The sequence below is a fragment of the Buceros rhinoceros genome, unplaced genomic scaffold (genome assembly GCF_000710305.1).
Source record: "Buceros rhinoceros silvestris isolate BGI_N320 unplaced genomic scaffold, ASM71030v1 scaffold8183, whole genome shotgun sequence".
NCBI classification, from domain to species: Eukaryota; Metazoa; Chordata; class Aves; order Bucerotiformes; family Bucerotidae; genus Buceros; species Buceros rhinoceros.
Genome location: NW_010401780.1, coordinates 22,173 through 41,785, shown reverse-complemented (window position 1 = coordinate 41,785; position 19,613 = coordinate 22,173). Strand labels below are relative to the sequence as shown.

General features: G+C 41.5%; 1 protein-coding gene across 2 annotated transcripts in view; it reads right to left on the bottom strand.

Annotated features, from left to right (window-relative positions):
• Positions 1-18,966, bottom strand: part of MARCH8 (membrane-associated ring finger (C3HC4) 8, E3 ubiquitin protein ligase) — a 75,371-nt gene extending 56,405 nt beyond the window's left edge. Inside the window, exon 1 of one of the 2 annotated variants that reach the window (XM_010132381.1) lies at positions 18,786-18,966. In XM_010132381.1, the coding sequence (XP_010130683.1) occupies positions 18,786-18,881 (96 nt within the window). In that variant the 5' untranslated portion in view covers positions 18,882-18,966. The remainder of the gene's footprint in view (positions 1-18,785) is intronic. The other variant, XM_010132380.1, reaches the window with a different exon arrangement.
• Positions 18,967-19,613: the final 647 nt, after the last annotated feature.

Here is a 19,613-nt window from a genome sequence, read left to right as displayed (position 1 = left end):
GCTCTTCCTCTTTGTACTTCAGGAGGTTAGGTCAAAGGTTATGAAGGTTGGTTTCTAAATTCAATAGATCTATTACTACAATTATGTAGAGTTATGCAAACACAGCATCTGGATGAGAAATTCAGTATAATTACCTGATGTGCCAGCATTACACCAAGGGACACTCAGCAAAACTATGTCTGCAGGTGGCCCACAGGACTACTCCCATGACACCACATGTTATGAGTAAGTTTCTGGGAGAAACAAACCGCAACACAAACAGATGAGCGTAATTAAATCCTTTTTATTATTTCAGACAATTCTCTCCATTGGGTATCAATTGAAAGCATAACATGAGAGAATTAAAGCCTATCTGTCTTTTGAAAAGGGTCCTTCATAGCAAATCAAATAATAAAAAGGTATTTTCCTAACTTTTAAAAGAATAATGAACTCAATTGCTTTCTGGATTCACCTGTTCATTAATGTAACATCCGAAATGGTTGGGTTTGCATCAAAAACCTGACTGTCCACTTAAAAACACCCACCCATACACAAATCCCCCAATTTCTATGTATTGCAGTCTCAGGAAAAAGTCCACATTGAAAACCTGGATATTGAAAGTCTAAAGCCACACGTCAAACAACTCCAAAGTGACATAAGTTCATGGCTTTTTTAAAATGACATGTGATATTTGACTACTTAGAGTTAACATGCTCTTGAGTCTTGCATCCTCAAAATAAAGCAATTTATTGGTTTTTTTCTCTCAAATATTAAATTACTGACTATTTAATCAAATACTGGAATTTAACCAATGCTAATTCTTATGTTTATGAGGCTAAAAAGATCAGTTTAAAAATTAAAGGTGTTCTACTGAACAGCTTTATATTTCATTTAAAATGAACAGCATTTTGTAGCATTCTCCTGCATGCCTGAACAATCATATTGAAACTGTGAAAGGAGGAGATGCAGGAGAGCCCTCACCACAGCAAGAACTGTGCATGGCAAAAATCACCTTTCATACACGCGCATCTATTATATGAAACTTGAAATAACATATGTGGCATCAGCTCGCAGACACATCCCTTCATTACATGCTTATGCTAGGAGCCAAGCTCAATCATTTTAGTTAAGTACTTAGCTACTGGCTGGCCAGTTAATTTTACAGTCAAATTTTGTACAGTCTATTTAGTTTCTCCCATTTTTAAATAACTGCAACCTCCTGGGGAAATTCTCTAGTAGACCATCTGCTCGTTTCCTATAAATCCTCCTTTCAGACCTTACGCAAATTTCCGAGCTGCCAATCAGAACTTCTTTGATGTCTGGGTGAAAATAAACCCAACCATTCTGAACTGAAACTTGCAGTACAAGAAAGATTAGTTATCCCCGATCAGTAAAATAATGATAGCAAAGCAGGTAATTTCTCTGCAGTGCAGCTCAAGCAGCAGATACACCCTCAGAGGGATGGGCACTTATGTTCCTCTCTGGCCACAGGTTAGTCACAAATCAGGGACAATTTATATCACATTTTTAGCTCATTACAATCTCTCCCAAGTTTCTGCCTGCACAAGCACCTTTTTTGTGACCATCTCAGCTGGTACTGCCTGGGAGTAGCTGATGGATATTTCCCAGGTCTAATCCCAAAGGAAGGCGGAGGGAAGAAAGAACCAATTTGGATAGCAAAAGCGAAAAGGGGGGAAGACAAGATAAGGAGATGTTAAATGCCAAGCAGCATTTCCTGTCCGTGAATTCGCATAATCATGCTGGTGCAAGCACTGCACTGCTCCTCCCTCGCTTGTGAAATACTGCAGGCTGTGCAGATCCAGTGTTACTACCAGACTTTTTCCAAACAAAAAAGGCTGGAGAGAGTCTTGGCAATCAGGAACATAATGAAGGAGCTAACAGACTTTGATCCAACAGATGTTTCTTCCAGCCTATGCAAATTTCACAGTGGAAAGAAGAACTGAGGCTATAATACCTATTTTAAATGAAATTAGCACCAGTATCTGAACTCTGTAGCAAGCGTTAACAAATACCCCACAACATCCCATGCTTCCATGGAACAGGCAGAAAGATAGCAGTGCCTGCAGGTAGGAGCTGACTTTTGGCTGCTGCCTGTGCTTAATTCAAATACTTCAAATGCTAACACACCTACAAAACACAAGTGGGGTAATACAATATGGTGTGAAGAATTTTTCAAAAAACATTAAAAGATTGACTGCTAAAAAAAAAAAATCAAACCAAATCCACAAAAAGCATTTCAGACTAGAGAAAAATGGGTTGGTAGCACTTAAAGGTATTTCCCAATCTAAATGATTCTAAGATTCTATGAATTGAAAAAGCCAAGCAACTAAGGGGCATATTGAACTTTCTAAATGGTTTTATTTCTCCTCACATACACAGTTTTGGCCCTTTGTTCTTCCATCTTTCCTCAGAAAATATAGTCAAGTTCAGAACAGTGGATTTCACACAAGTTCAGCCCAACAAGACTGCACGTGCAGGAACTAGTTAACACACTTTCACAAAAACTTGAGAAATCTAAGAAAAAAGTAAAAACCAGAACTTTCTTGTGAAGAGGAACTCTTAAGTACTTCCTCCAAAGTTCCTCCAAAAAAAAACCCAAAAACCAAACCAACAACCCCATATGCACAACTCATGATAGCTAAAACCCACCTAAATATTGCACAAGAAGAATTCACCAGAAAGGATGCAACAGATGTGAAGGTCAGGACTCTGCAGTAAACGCTCCCCAAAACTCTGGTTATAAACCAGAATCCCAGACTTTACAGTTATTTCTGTCTTATTGACTGAACTGAAAAACAGCAAGGCCATAAAAATGGGTTGATCTCATCTGCCTTTCTTCACTCCCCAATCCATTGAGACTTGTGTGTGCCTTCGCTAGGTTTACTGCAGGCAGCCAGACAGAAGTCAGTCTTAAAAAGGGATTTCAACAATCTACTTCTTGTGTTCCAGTTGGCTACCCCCACATCACCCTTGGAGGCAGACGGCATGGGGGTACCAGAGCCTGCTGCCGAATTGCCGAATTGCCGGTGGACGTGTGAGCAGAGAGACCATGGTGGACATTTTCTGGAAGAGGATAAATTGTGAGAGTGCATTTCAGGGGAGACCAGAGAAAAGATAACTGGCTTTGGCTTGATGAGGTACTGGGAAATGGCACTTTTAAAGTAATTCTGTTAAATTAATAGCTGTAGCATCAGAGGTAAGGAGAGATAAAAAAGAAGCCTTTAAGGAACTTCAGGGCTCTTTCAATTATTAGCTACCTGCTACCTGATTAACAGGTGGGCTTGTGTCACAAAGGTCAGACCAAAAGCAACCAAGTTGCTAAAACATTTAGATCCAAGTATCAGAACAGCTGAATGTATTTGGATCTAGAGTTGACATCTAGCACGTTCAAGACATATTCCTGACCTCTCCCAGGGGCAGTGGGGCGACTCCTGGCATTTGGAAGGCAGAGTAGCAGGGCTGGACAAGGGCTAAAGCTGGGAACACTTTCAGGAGATAAGCAGCTGCCACCAGTCCTATTTGGTGTGAGATTGGGTGGACTGGGAGGCATTCAAAATGCTCATAAACCTAGGAGCAACAGCACTGCTCTTTGCTGTATCCTCATTCAAAGGAAACAGAAGTTTATAGGTAAGCAGAAAAAAAATAAGAGCAAAACAGCATGGCAGGACACACCACAGTGGGAACCGAAGCTCTGAGGGAGACAAGGCAGCCCAGCCATGCAGGCTGTCTCTCCTTAGCTTCATTCATGGCAAAGGCTCAGTCTCCTATGGAAACTGCAAGCTCCTATGCATCAGTCAGTTCATTCTAGGAGCCATTAGAAAGCATCTTTCAGAATGGTATCGTTTACTGAGGCTCCAAAACACACAGAACTAGCAGCATAAAAGAAGGCCCCAATACTGGGGCCCATTACCACCCTCCGCTAACTCTTGCAGAAGAAGCACACCTCACACCAACCGAGCTCACGATGCAATAGGAGAAAGCACTGTCTTGCTGCAGACATGCTTGCCCCATCTGGTTTTTTTTTCTTTTTTTTGCCAGCCTATTGCTTCCTATTAACATCTGCCTAGTACTCTGTTTTAGCTCATCAAAACTCCCACCTTTACTATGTCTCATATGATTGAACATTCCTTTTTATTTCTCCACCCAAATGTTTCCATCTAAAAATGGAACAAATTATATCAATAGAAAACATGTTAAATAGTGAAGACCTGACTCCTGACACATCTGAAGTTGGCCTTGTCAAAACCAAATGAAGGTGTTCCTGCTTGTTCCACAAGTTTGGTGCTAAGCCAGGCATTAGTCAAGATTTTCAATAACAATCTGGAAATTAATTTAAAAAAAATACATAGGAAAGTTGCTGCCAGTTACAGGTGACACAAAGCTTAGCAGGGTGGTAAATACAATGAGGCTTACAGCCACTTCACAGGCAACGAGCATCTGAAATTTGAGGCAAAACCCCCTGTACTAAACCTGCAGTTTACTTCCACCAAATCACAGTGACACAGGCTGTAGCGGCAAGTTACACAGGCTTTAGCCTACAAAACAGGAATGCAGTAAAGGATTTAGGAAGTTGCAGTGAAGTGACAGCTGGAGACAAGAACCTGAATGGTGTTTGAGGACAGGATCAATGCCATTCACTCCTGCATTACAGGAGGAGGAGATGAGGTTCCCCTCCAAAGTGTGACACTATCACGGTAGGTACGTGGACGACAACAACTGGAACACCACCAAAACCCTAAAGGCAAGAGCAGAGGGGGTTGAAAAGGCTTTCTTTCCATCCCTCACTTGCCCCAGACACTTTCAAGGCTGTAGGAAACACCCTGCTAGGAGAGATTAAAAAAATTTATCTGTAAATTTATCTAAAAAGTGGATGAACTCATTCGTTCATAACACACTGCTAAGTCCAAAAGCACAATTTAAAGAGCTTGTTTCAATTAATGGAGAAAGAGTCACACCAAGAACAGCTGGGAGCTGAAGCCAGAAAAACTCAGAATTAAAAAAACCCAAACAGAAGTTATGTGTGGTTTCCGTAAACTGTGATGGTGGTTGACATGGAAACAAACTATGGAGTAAGATTCACTCTTCAAGTCAAGCTTGGAGGCTAAAGTGCCTCTTCCAAATACCATGAGTTATGGGTTTAACATACACTGCATCTAGTTACTCCCGTACTACAGGTCATTACGAGTCAGATGTGGCCATCCCTGCTGGCTTTCAACATCACAAACTTCAAAGGAGTCATTAAAATAAAGCAAGCCATTCTCAACTAGACTGACGGGAAAGGGTGTGAGGGTGAGAGGTGCTGCTTTTATGCTGCTGACTTCAGTTACGAGGCAGGACAATCAGCCCTTTACTACCAGTGCCTAGAAATACATGAATATATACTTCTTTTAGATAGCTATGTTCTGCTTTGCATATTAAAACATTACATAAAAAATAGCTTATTTTTTTTTATTATTTAGCCTGTATTCCAACCTGCCTTTCTCTCTTCCACATGAACTTCATCACGGTATGATAATACAGATTTTTTTTTAGTTGGCAATTTGAAGCAATATAAGCCCAATAGTCAAGTTTTTCATATTAATCACAGAGCAGAACCAGTTCAGTTCTTGTCCCAGCTGTGAGGGGAGAGGGTATCTTATATTAGTTTAAGCACAAATTAACGCTGGCAGTACCCAGTGGCCCTAATTTGCAAATGTTTCCATTAAATACACTTGTGCTTCCCATTTAAGCACTTAACTTAAACCAGCTATGGTTTAAAGTTCACAGGTACAAAGTAGCTGTGTTTCCCTTTTCCCAAATGTCCCAGCCTTGGTGTCTGAAAACAGAAACATCCTATTTAGGAATAACTTTCACATTTCTGCCTATGGATGATACGGTAACTCCAGTGTCTCTGGAGTACCTGATGCTTGTCAGCAGCCAAAGGGGAAGTCACATTGCAACATTTCTTGTGAAATGAAGCTGTTTAACTGCTGTTAGAGCAACCAGCTCAGAGAAATTAAGATGCAAAAATTAGTGGAAGTTTCACTTGGTTGCATATGAGCCTGACCTGTAATCTTGATGCAACTAATGTGCTTTCAGTGCTTACTGCATTACAGTAAACGTGACTGCAGAAAAAAAGAACAACCAACCAACAACTCTCCTATTCTCTGGGATCAGTCAAATGTTTTTCACTGTTGTTAGGCATAAAAACTGAAGCCAAAAAGTATCATTTGCTGAAGGAAACATACAGTGGTGTTTCGGACTGAACAATCCAGAAATCACTTCATCATTTTTTTAGGTTCCTCTCTCTAAATCCTAGGAAAAGGATAATCTCATACTTCTTTTACAGATTGGCATCAAATTCTTAAGTCTGATCAACATGGGGTTGTGGGATTTAAAATATAGTACAAGAAGAGAAAAGAAAAGCTAAAAAGGAAAAAACAAAAATATATTGTAGACTAGTCACTTCCATGGGCTGTACAGTGAAGTCTGGCATCAACATACACTGCAGAGGTGATAGGACCCGAATTCTCTTGTGTAACACCTGTCCCTGTAGAGTCTCAGAGGACTTAGACATCCTGCTTGTATCTCCTCTGGAAAGACTGTATCAAACTATGGAACTACAACTTTCCTTTGTGTACAACCACACTCCAAACACTAGAGTAGTCCTGCCTCTTGTTTCTAGCAAGCATCCTTTTTTCTGTTGAGAGAGGCTAACATCCCTGCACAGGGAAGCATGAATCTAGCATGGGAGATGCTTCACAAAAGCTCAAACTTGACAGCTACCTCTGAAATGAGTCCTGGTACTGGCTGAAAAGTTGTCCTGAAAAAAGGGACAGCATGGGATGCCATTCTTCTAATTCATTTATTGTGTTCATAGGGAACAAATACAGAAGAAAGGAGAGTATATTGGCTCAGAAAATCCTTGTTCAAAGGAAGAACAAAGAAAGAACATGTTTTGCACAGATTTGCAGTACATGGGAAGCTTTTAACCTTTATTTTTGACAGGTCTATAAAAACTAATCAATTAATTGTCTAATACAAAGCTCCACTAGCAGAAGAAAGATCAACTACTTCCTTGCAAAATATTCCCATGACTAACATATGTTGAAGGAAAAAAGTCGACACCTCTCAGTGTACATATTTCTACCACACACAACCTCTCTTTTCTGCACTCATTTCTTCACCAGGCTCATAAATCAGGTCCCTTTAACCACACTTATAGGAACTGCAGCCAACTAATTAACATCTTCAGGAGCCATGATCTCAAGTGCGCTTAGGAGTTTCTAATTATTATTCTGGGTTCTCACTTTCGTGTACACTCAAGCCTACTACATCTGTTGCTGAAATGGCACCTAGCTGGCCTTGCTAGTTGAGGTCACTTCTCTTTTGGTCTACCATCATGGCTGTCCAGCATTCACAACACAGCCCTCAACATCCACTAGTTCACCACTGTAACTGTGAGACTATTCATTCAAAAGTGCACCTACACTAAGAACAGTATCTCAAGGATTTCTTCCACCTCATCCGTTCTGCAAGTTTCCTACCTATTGACATCACTTACTGCTTTCTGTATCTTTTCTTGTGAATCTCAACCCCATTACATGTATTAGCTAACATGAACAATTCTCCTGATACAGCTGCGCAGACAAAGGAACTGAAGCATGATGTAGTTAAACTGGTGACTGCCAGCATGTGAGATGGAGAGACAGAGCTGGAAGATGCTGAGTGGCACACACACAGCTGGATGCTGGTGTTGAAAGAAGGCAGACACACCCAGGAGGGGACCCACTCAGTGTCACTGTTAAGGGTGCCTCACACAGTGGTGGGATAACTGCGGCTCTCAGGGAGGCATCGTGTGCCTCTTCAAACTTCTACTGGCAGTCTTAACCTCTAAGTTGGGAAAGAAATCTGGTACATCCTGGAGCAGCAGACAATGGCTGGAATTAGCTAACAAGCCACCTAAACCTGTTTCCTTTGCTGGAAGATCAATAGGTCTATTAAAGCTGTGGATATCACGCACAGGCAAACCTGTGCAAAGACAGTTGCTAGTAATGTATAAAGCTAGAATATGACCTTTGTAGTAAATGTTGAACCTGTAATCAGAACAATGAATGACTTCAAAGACCAGTAAGAAACACATGGTTGTGATACTTTCCTCCCCATTGACAAGATCTCTGTGGTTTTTGCAGTAAGAGTGTGATATGGAGGAGTTACAAAACCACAACAGAATCACAACCAAAAGACAACTCTTGGCCCTATGCTCTGTAGAGTGGACTATATACTCTCCAAAACACATATGCTTTTTTTTTCCTTGAAGAACAAGCTTGAAGGTGAAAGCAAAGGCAAAACAAGTCTTGGATTTTCTATTAAGATATTGCAGATCTCTAAGGTTTCATCTCATATTGGAAGTGCACAAGTCAAGCACAGGTAACAACTACAAATGTCTGCTTATAAATGAATTCAAGAACGTCAAACAGCAAGTAATTTTTCACACCAAAACCAACTTAGAGTGTACTTTAAAAATAAAAATGGAGCCAAAATTTCATCTAAAAACTTCACAGGTTCATTGAGATATTACAGAATCATTTTGGTTGGAAGAGACCTTTAAGTCCAACTGTTCACCATGCACTGGCAGGTCACCACTAACCCATGACCCTCAGCACCACATCTATATGTCTTTTAAATACCTCCAGGGATGGAGATTTCACCACCTCTCTAGGCAGACTGTTCCAGTGCTTTAACACCCTTTTCTGTAAACAAATTTTTCCTAATATCCAACCTGAATCTCCCCTGGTGTGGCTTGAGGCCATTTCCTCTCATCCTCTCGCTAGTTACTTTGGAGAACACATTGACCCCCACCTCACTACAACCTCCTTTCAGATAGTTGTAGAGAGTAATAAGGTCTCCCCTCAGCCTCCTTTTCTCCAGGATAAACAACCCCACTTCTCTCAGCTGCTTCTCGTAAGACTTGCTCTCCAGATCCTTCACCAGCTTTGTTGCCCTTTTCTGGGCACGTGCCAGCACCTCAGTGTCCTTCATGGAGTGGGTGACCCAAAACTGAACACAGTATTTGAGGTGTGGCCTCACCAGTGCCAAGTACAGGAGGACAATCACTGCCCTACTGCTGCTGGCTATGCTATTGCTGACACGAGCCAGGATGCCATTGGCCTTCTTGGCCACCTGGGCACTCTGCTGGCTCAGATTCAGTTGCTGTTGACCAACACCCCCAGCCCCTTTTCTGCTGGGCAGCTTTCCAGCCACTCTCCCCCAAGCCTGTAACATTGTAGGGGCTTGTTGTGACCCAAAGGCAGGACCTGGCACTTGGCCTCAGACTATTGATCCAGCCTGAACAGATCCTTCCGAGGAGCCTTTCTCCCCAGATCGACACACCCATCCAACTTGGTATCATCCGCAGACTTACTGAGGGTGTGCTTGATCCTCTCATCCAGATCATTGATAAAGATACTAGTAAAATATTTTGTACAATGTACTTAACTAAATTAACACAACCACACACTAACTGTAGTTAACACAGAGAGTGTATTTGAATTGAGAGTTAGAAAAGAATCTTATTGACTTTTTAATGATAGTCATAAATACTTCTGTGTCCTTGAGATCTGGATTAGTTTTTCCAAAGTATACATACTTAAGAGTAGGAAATGCAATTATCCTCCAAGGCACTAAGGCACACTGGAAATCTGGGTCTCCAAATCCACCTTTGATATAGACTCAAATAGGTTACATGAAAAATTTGTATGTACATCCCATTTCTTTACTATAAGGTCCCTGAAAAACCTAAGCATAAGCTAGACACTTACTAAAAATGTTCTAATGTTATAATTATACCAAAAGCTGTTAGCACACTCATAGGATCTGAGTATATGAACATCTGTGCTAAACATGCACACTTGCAGTTACACTGACAGATGCATAATGTTTGTGCAAGGCATGTAGTGACATGGTCCCAGACTCTTGCCTCCAGGAACACCACGGACGCTGCACCCTTAAAGAATATGGTGGAAACACAAAGCGTTCACTTAGCACAGGGGTAAAGCCAAATGCTGCAGACGCGAGGAAAATCCTCATCCTGACCCACACAGCCACCTGTTGTTAAGTCCACGTGGAATCGGATGCAGTCTATGTTCAAGCACATGAAAAAATTATAAACAGGCCACTTCTACTCATTTACATCAACATCTAAGTAGTGTGTATTTACTGGAAGAGAGAATTGGGCTGTAAATAACTTGAACCTCCACAGATAGGTGATCTCATTCTTCCCTTTGTCTTTGAAGATGTGAAGATTCAGTTCTTGACTCCAAGAATATGAAATTCTGAATTTCAGGCACTGACCTCATGGAACACGTGTTTGGGCTTGCTCAGTAGTAAAAGTGTGCTTTGACTTGCGGCTGTCATGAAAAATCTCCATAAGCAACTTCCTAAAACAGGAGCAATGTCTGCTACCAAAGAGAAACATGTCTAGTAGCAGATGAGAGACTACTATTTCTGGGAGCAAAAGAAACTAAATGGATCCCAAAGGTGGATTCTGTTTCTAGTTGTGAGGACTATTGACTCAGAAGGTCATAATCCTATGAGCTTAGATTTCAGTAAAGCATGGAGGAGCAGTTTCTAAAGAATAACTTCCCCCCACTCCTGCGAAGAATTCTTCATAAATGGCATAAAGGCCAAGTTCAAGGGGTGCAAATCTAAACCTATGTGTAACTTCTCAGAAGTTAAACCCTTAAACTGCTGGGGTGCAGGTTTTAAAGGGAAATCAGCAACTTGAAAGCTAGACACAGTTTTTAAAACTCTGACATTCAAGTACTTTAAGGGTAACACACTGCAGCGTGACTCCCCGGCAGCACTGTTAGTCTTTGCTCTTCTCTCAAAAAACCACTAAATAAAACAAAAAAGAAAAAGCCCAAAACAACCCAAACCCAACCTACTTTAAGTATTTCACCAGGTAAAGAAACACATGTGTCTGAAAGAACGAATAAGAGTCACTCGCTATGCACTGATGCATGAGGCAAAACGTTATACCGAACTATGAAGAAAAAATTCTGATCTGCTCATTTACAGAAATTACCTGTAATAAACAAAGAACTTTTAAAAATCAGTTTGCAGGAACATGACAGCATCACTTTAAAGAAACAGTATAGTCACCGGACAACGAAAATCACTGCAAAGTACAATCAGGGCCTTGACTCGTGTCTTCGTGGAGCTGCAATAATTTCAGTGGCACTCTGCACCAACACAGGTATTTATATGCACATGCAGCAAATTGTGCAATCATTGTTGACGTACACTTCCCATTAGAAATCAGACAAACAAGCATGCTTTTGGGCAGAAAAAAACATAAACTATAAAATGACAAGCTCAGATCCAGGGCTCTCTTTATGGAGAGCTGTTGCACATTAACATACACCAGAAACATCAACAGACCTTCAAAACACCACCACCCAAGCATACTTGGCTATCGCATAATTAAACAGCACCAGCACTTCTTTTAGAAACTCATGGTTTTCAAAGAATGACTCGTTTGTTCAAATGAACTGCTAGTGAAAGCTAGACAGAGAGTGCGTTAATATCAGAGAGGCAGTTTAAATTTCAGGTTAATGCAACAGCTACAGATCATAATAATTAACTCCAAGTTTCTAGTCGAGAGACCAAAGCAAGGAGTTTGCATGCAATAAGCCATCAGAATCAAAACAGAAGATTGTATACAAATGAGTCTGATTGCAAGCAAACAGCAAAACCTGAAACTTCCAAAGTTTCTTCTCTGAAGCATTGCTACATAGAACAAAACTTTCCTGCTATATCAACTGCTGCTAGTTTTTACGTCTACTAAATTGTTAAAAGTTTTTCTCCTCCTTCAAATCCCTTTCAGAGACCACTTTTCACAGTTTGCCTTTCATAATTCATCTCCACTCAGAAGCCATCTGCTTCTTTCCCCCACATGCTCTACACACTCCAAGACAAACACAATGCAGAATCACACAGTGTGATACAGGTTTTTTTTTTTTGTTTGGACTGCTCAAGCAGGAGCAGCTCCCTCCTACCCCATCCCCTCCCTCCTGCTTCCTGTCTCCTCTCTTCACCACTCACCAGGGTTTGCTGGGAAGCAGCATCCTCTAGCTTCCAAAAGCAGGGCTTAAGAAGATCAGCTTCCTATTCTGCACTCAAGCACAAAAAAGAGCAGAATGGAGTCCAGAAGGTCACAGCATTTTGCACATTCCTCACAACCAAGATGAAGCGATGCCTACCTTCAGGAGGAAGGTCCCTCTTCTCTCCACGCACCCAGTGCCCACCACATTCTGCAACAGAGCTTTGGGCCAGCTCAGCAGAACCAGCTGCAGAGCGGGACTCTGACAAAGATTCATCTTAAAGGATCTAGTGACAAATGCTTCCAGATGCTGAGCTTTTGTCCATAACACCTGAAGCCTTTTAGAAGGCTAGTCAGCAACACTAGCTGTCCTTCAGAGATGGGAAGAGGGACAGTGTAGGCACCCAAGGGACCACCTAGCAGGGCAGTAAGAGACAAACAAATCCCAAATTCCAGACCACTGGTTTAATAGAGTCCTGGCAGCACTCTGGGTGATTCTTGTTAGTTTTCCAGGTACATCACAGAAGGGAAGGTTAGGGGTGCTCTTGCCAGAAAGCCCTGATGATGGTAAGGAGTAGGAATGGTGGCAACTGCTCATGGGAAGAAGGCAGGCAGGCAGGCAGGCAAGGGCAGAAGGAGCAACTCAGGCACTCACACCACTGCCAGATGCAAAGACATTTATAGGAGTAAAGAAACAGGCAAAGCCACACGAGAGCCCATTCGCTGGGGCACCCAAAAGCAACTGCAAAGTGCTATGCACAGGAAGGGTTTGATGCAGCTAACAGTTCAGTTGTCCTGACAAGCACAAGAACAACTTTCCTAATAACCAAAACGACAGATCACAAGCAGCATGGTGTTCACGCATGTACAAATACACCCATGTAGAAAAGAGAGGCATCTGGTGTGAAGCATTTTCTCAAGCAGTTTTCCCATCTACTTAATGCTTCTCACTAGACTGTTTACCTGCTAAAGGTAATCAGAGTTGGAGTTCAGGCACCTGCTCCTACATGAACATATACTAGAATGTCTGTTTTAGAACAGAAATTACCCACGGAAACATCACACTCTCAGCATGACAGCATCACTGCGTGGATACAATTCAGAAGGATGTTAAACTGCCTCAGTCATCTGGCATATTGTCATATGACGAGGCTGGGAAATATTCCTACCTCTCCCAGACCACAGAAATGAAAGCATTTTCACTGCAGCTCTTCAGGGATGCTTCTGTCACAGGTTGCCTGCTCTGTCAAAAACCTGTCTAATCGCTACTTCTTAAAAAGTGGGAAGTGCGACATCAACTTATTCCGAGAAACACTTTATTGAGAAACATGCTAAGTAAAAGCCATGGTTTGAACATCAGAAAAGGACTTTGCAATTCCCACTTTGAGGCTAAGCCTTTAAGCAGTGCAGCAGGAGACACATTCTGCTTCCCATGGAAGACTTAAAGGATACTCAGACAAAAATTCTTCCATAGTTAACCAATTTCTACAAAAAGCAGATTTAAAAAGAGAAAATGCCAGGCCCAGTGTTAATATACAATGTAGCTATACATAAACACACGAATCTCAGTATAAAAATAATCAGGGGTAAAATTCTCAAAGGATTTGCAGCCTGGCTGCTTAACGAATGATTTGGTTCAATGAGCAAACAAAACCAAAACACACATGCAGCCTTACAAATGCCTGAATATTTGGATCAAGTTCAGCCAGTCAGAGCCCACATTCACAGCTCAAAGTCCAATAAATGAATAGAAAAGGTCACAGAGTGCTTACCTTAAAACCAATAACAGCACTCAGTGTCACACTGGATTCAACAATGTAAAGCATGCACCTTTATATTGTGCTACTGATCTATGACTAAAAATTATTGCAAATGTGGTCTATTTTTTTTTTCAAGTAAGTCCTGCTTTTCTAGTAAGACATGGCTTATTTGAATCAATATGCCATAGTGCCTTTCCTATTACAGGATGCAAGAGATCATTAAGAAGGCAGAAAAAAATTAGCAAGATGCAGCACAACGTACTTCTCTCACCATAATTTCATCCAGACAGATTAGATACTCATAGTATCTCCAGGTCAACAGCTTTGAGAAGAACCTGGAGATGTTTGAGATGGTCACAGTATCTCTCCTGAGCACAAAGCAGCCAGTAATAATACACAGCTCTTGAAAGACAAGATAGTTCCTCTAGAACAGAGGACAGAAGGGAGTTTTGGTTGATCACGTGGAATTAGCAAGTTTAAATTTGACTAGAACATTCATCTGCTTCTGTGATAAATGCTACGTGATCTTTGATGACAACTCAGTATTGCTTCCTAGGTCCAGGCCACTGAGAAGAAAGAGTACTGCACACTCAGAATGACTTGCACCAACATCTCATGATCTCTCATTCAAACACTGATCCTGTCCATCCCTGATCTGCTTACGAGCTCTGCAGAGATCATAGCACAGAAGGCTACGGTTGGGAAGTTACACAGTTTTAGAAGGGCAGTGTAAAAGCCATTGCTCAGGTAGCTTCACTCACTGCAGCAACATTTAATAAGAACTTGTGCTTCATTGCGAAGTGGACTGATGTGTACCCTCAAACAGGCAATGCAGTAACAAAAAACCAGAGCAAAACCTCAACCCCATGCCAGTGTCAGTTCCTGGCATCCAGTTCAAATCCTGAGAGCTGTTAGCTTTTGGATACGTTAGAGAATATCGCTGCCAGTGTGTTTCGTGCCAAATGGGAGGGGTGGTGTGGGAGAGGTGTAGCATCTCACAAACAACAGAGTGGCTCTCCCTTTAATCAGTAAGTATGAAGCTATTCCTAGAGAAGGATAAGTAAGAAGCTAATGATGGTTATTAATAGCTCTTAAAGCTAACAGTCCATCTCAGTTAAACAAAAGAGTAATAATCTCTTTATGACCCTCCCCATTTTTACTGGAAAATGGAAGAAGTTTCGAGAAAGACTGCTGTTAACCACAGTCTTCAACCTTCTTAAATTTTGAAAACCACACCAACCTGAATCTACCAGGTTCTACGATTTATACACAACACTGTGGACTTAAAACAGAAATAGTAGGTGGGAACTTTGCCTTTTACCACCTCTTCAAATTCGGTAGGATTTTTGCCCCAGATTTCCACAGTTAATCTGCCAGACTTCCATGTTAATCTGCCATGAAGCAAGCCCAGGAACTAAAGATCACCCAGTCTGAGAAACTGGATTGTAATGATAAAGGTGGTAAGGACTTTCTGCTGTTCTCCATGGTTAGTCACAAATCATTAGCCCAGAAAATTTGCTGTTGTAGCAAGGAAAGCTATTACTAAAATCAGTCAAGCCTTAACCTGAAATACAAGGGCTACATCTTGTCAAGAAGCATGAAAGAGAGGAAACAGTAAGAGATCTGAACTGTTCAGCTTGAAAATTTTTCCTCTGCATCTCTACTACAAATGTGGATACTTAAACACATCCATAATTACAGAAGATAACCAAACAGGATATAACAGATTTTTCACAGACTGGCAAAGTTCTCTATCTAGGCACATTGGTACTTCATTTTCTGCTGCCATGCTTCCTGAGACTTTCCTCTGAAGGACTTCCTGTGGTACAGGTACAGACAAGTCAAGGCCTAGTTTGAAATAGCAAGAACAAAAGCAAGACAAAATTTCATCTGCTAATTGACACTCTACCTTTATTCACCCTGGCTTTAGCCAGAGCTTGGTAATACACAGGGGAGATGCGTACATGAGCTTCCTCAATCTACAAAGCACACACCTGGCAACCCACTTGGTCTAAGAACACAGAGCAGTATTACAAAGCAAACCTACGTATTTATCTTTGAAGTAGTTATATTGGGTTTGAGTGTGGTTTGGGATCTGTTTGATTTTGCTCAGATTGGCAAGTGGCTTTGTACAGCTCAAAACATTTTAAGACCACAATGTACACATTTGCTTGAGGTGCTTACTGTTGTTCCTACACAGAAAAGGTAAGGAGTGTTTCTACTACATAGTAAAGGCAAGGTAAGAAAATCATGGCACTTGAATCAAACTGTGAAATGTTGCGCTTGCTTCTGAAAAACTAATTTACATGTTTTTGCAGAAATCCATGAGAACTACGTCTAGGTCATCCACAACATGAAGAAATAACTGTGAACTGTGTTGCATAACGGAAAGCTAAGCAACTGAAATATAAGGACTGAAGTTACTCTGACTTTGCACTCAAGTTACAAAACTGAAGTGCAAATGCCGCCTTCTTCAGTTTTACCCAGTGTCCTTCTCTTGTACAGCAGATGTTACATAGGGCACAAAAATCATCTACAATTGGTGAGCAGATTTGCTCTACACAGGATCATGCTTACTCCGCATTCTGCTCTTTATCTTGCAGTGGTTTCTATCTCAAACAGAAAACAGGCAGTTTGAAGTGATTAAAAATACAGGGTGATAATCTGCAATTTCCTTCTCTTGCACCCTATCTCCCTTACCAAAACATAGTCAGGGACAGTGGGTTCTGATTGCATCCAGGAGTTGACAGGGACTCTGACTAGCAAGTAGCCTAGAATGTCCTAACTGATGCAATACGAAAATTTAACTGGATTGGTCAAAGTCAGCACATTAATAGTCTGACTGCCCTTCAGCTCATTCATTAGACGCAGCATTAAAGGTTAACACCAGAAGCAATTCAGTTTGCAGGACCAGGGAAGAGCATATGTGGCCAGGCTATGGCTCACGTGCACAGGAGCAGCCGCAGTGTCAGTACAGTTGTGCATCAAGAACAGCAGGCAGTTCACCCAGTGCTCCAGCTGTTCCAGTCATGGTTTGGCATAATACAGGACATTTTGGGGATGAATGAATATGCTGACAGAGACAGGAAGGGCAAGACTTGGGAAACGTGAAGTGTTTCCAGGTTAACCTAATCTATTGCTTTCATAGTCCTCGTCCCCATTATTTTCTCTGCAATATTTCACGTATTTAAATAAATATTCTGTTGTGCTTCAAACGTCTCAAGGCATGAACGTACAACAGCAGCCTGGCAAGGGAATCGATAATCAACATTTCAACTAGTTGTCATAAAGGAAACACAGGGGAGATTTGTTAACACTGAAGTTGCTGTATCAGAAATGAAGAACAGGTTTAGAAGGAGCCTTGGGACTCCCACTTCTGGGCTCATTGCATGGTCAGAGTTACTGCAAGTTTTTCTGATCTTGTCGGCCTTCTAATCCCCATCACCCTAGGTGAGGGTAGCTAATTCACAGCACTGCTCTACATTTTGCAGAGGGGCTGTTTTGCTCTCTCTCAGCACTGAGATTCTACATGGGAGGGGACCAAAGGGAAGAAACAGCAGAGCCCTTTTACCTAGTGAGTGCCCACATGGCAACTACATGCAACAAGTGGGAAGTCAGAGAATCCAGCAGACTCCTGAGACAAGGTGCTTTATGGATTTAGAGCACCTCATCTGTGAGGATAACCTCTTGTCTAGTCCTGACAACCAAAAGCAGCAGCATGCCAGCCCAATTAACTACTGGCTTAAGAATCTGAAGGGCTAGAATCTAATCTATGTTCCTAAGGAGAAGATTCCAAAAACCAGCAATGGGACAATTTACTTTTACTGACTCACTGGTGACTTTGGTAGGTGCAATTTATACAGCTGCCAGGTGAGGAGCATCGTCAGAGCAGATGATCCTTATACATCAGAAGCAACTTCTTTAATCCCACCCAAAGTTAGTCTTAGTGGATCCCTTTCTGTAACATGACAGTGCCTTTCTAGTCCCTCAGACTTAACCTACACCCCATCTGTACTCAGTATCACCCTAGATCTCCTCAGAATTAACCATTGCTGAGCAGTCCACGGAACAAGACCTGCAGTTGTACCATAATGTGAATGTTCTCTGGACCTAATTTTACATCAGAGTGAAGCTAAAAAGCCATGAAGAGGTTTCTGTGGAACTGACAGATAGTGTAAAATTCAGTGCAGTACAGTGTACACTAAAGCATGATGCACTCTAAGGTCTTTGAGCTGGATCAGAGACACAGTCCAGGCAGGGGAAAAGAAGGTTGACATTTGAAGACTGTCAAGTACACTATTAAAAACTATTAAGTAGCATATTGATTATATTCTATTAAACTTATAATCATTAGATATTTCAGATACTTTTGTGTTCTGATTCTCATTAGCATCATGACAAGACTTCAGAATTGTTCCACTCACATACACGCTCCCAAGCTAAAAATATAAATCGTATCTCCGGAAAACAGCCAAGCAGTATAGATACGGGTGTCTTTCCTTCCTTGTGATGTTCCAGTTAATATGAACTACAACAGGGCTACTAGATGCTGCCAAGAGGAAAGGAAACAAGATGCATGGTTGTGTGTAGGGGTCACATCTCATACTATTTTTCTTTTAGAAAGTACAATACACCTGTAACAGCTTCTGTGACAGCAATACTAGAGCCATCATCCAAAATCGTTATCTGTCTTGAATTTTTGTGCAAAACGGAAGGTCATAGATTGTATTTTGCAGAAGTTACTAAAAAAAAAATTTCTATAATTTTGCAGCCAGCTGTTTTAAAATAGCAAATACGAGAGTAACAGGTAACTTGGTAACATTCACCTTCACTAAAACCAGCAAGGAATTGGGGCTTTGGAACAGAATTGGGTCTGATCTGATAACCCCTATCATTTTATACTTAGGTAACTTCCTGTGAAAATCAAGTGTATCTGACAGTACCTGTTCCTCTTTTTCTTTGGTCTTGCACCTGGAGACTCTGGAAGAGGTAACATCCTGAGCTGGAATGACAGAGATTTGATGCAGTGGCATGTTCATCACACCGCCTTGTTTGGTCCTATGATTTACAGGAAGGAGGCTTGAAGGCAGCCCTCATTCGGTGCCATTGTCAGGTCTTGCACCTAAAAAGTAAAGATATTACATGATGTTAAAATTGCTTGAAATGCAATTATTTCTCAAAGCTAAGCCATCAATCGGCCCAAGATCCACCTCTTATTTTCTCTTGGATTCTGAACTTGAGAGTTTGGTGCACTCACTTTGGGTGAGAAAAAGCACAGGAGTTTTAAAGAGCTAGAACTAGGCAGGTCAAAGCACAACTTATGCAAATGAATGAATGAATAAACTATCAAACAGTTCTTAAAGTGGTTCGAGAGCAGAGCCAGAGGGCAGGGATCATTCTCAAGTCTGCACAGATAGGGAGGAGGAGGAGGAGGAGGAAGAGCAGCTTTCCAAGCTCAGCAGTGGGAGCATACTACCTGGAGATGCAGAGAGCAAGGCTCATGCAAGTAGTTTTCTAAGTTGCCAGCCCCACTACGCTGGACTGAGCTTCCTCAGGCATGATCCTGCATCAGGCTGAAAGCTGTAGCTTTGGTTAAAAACAGTCAGTGGCCTGCATTTGGCTCCTGTCAGTCCTATAAACATGTACCAGCTGGCAACAGGAAGACACATCATGTGAGCTGTTCCTTTCTTAAGGCTATTAGAAAATAATATAATCAAAATCCCTCACTAGGAATCAGGAATCTGCTGGACTACACACACTGATCCTTCTTT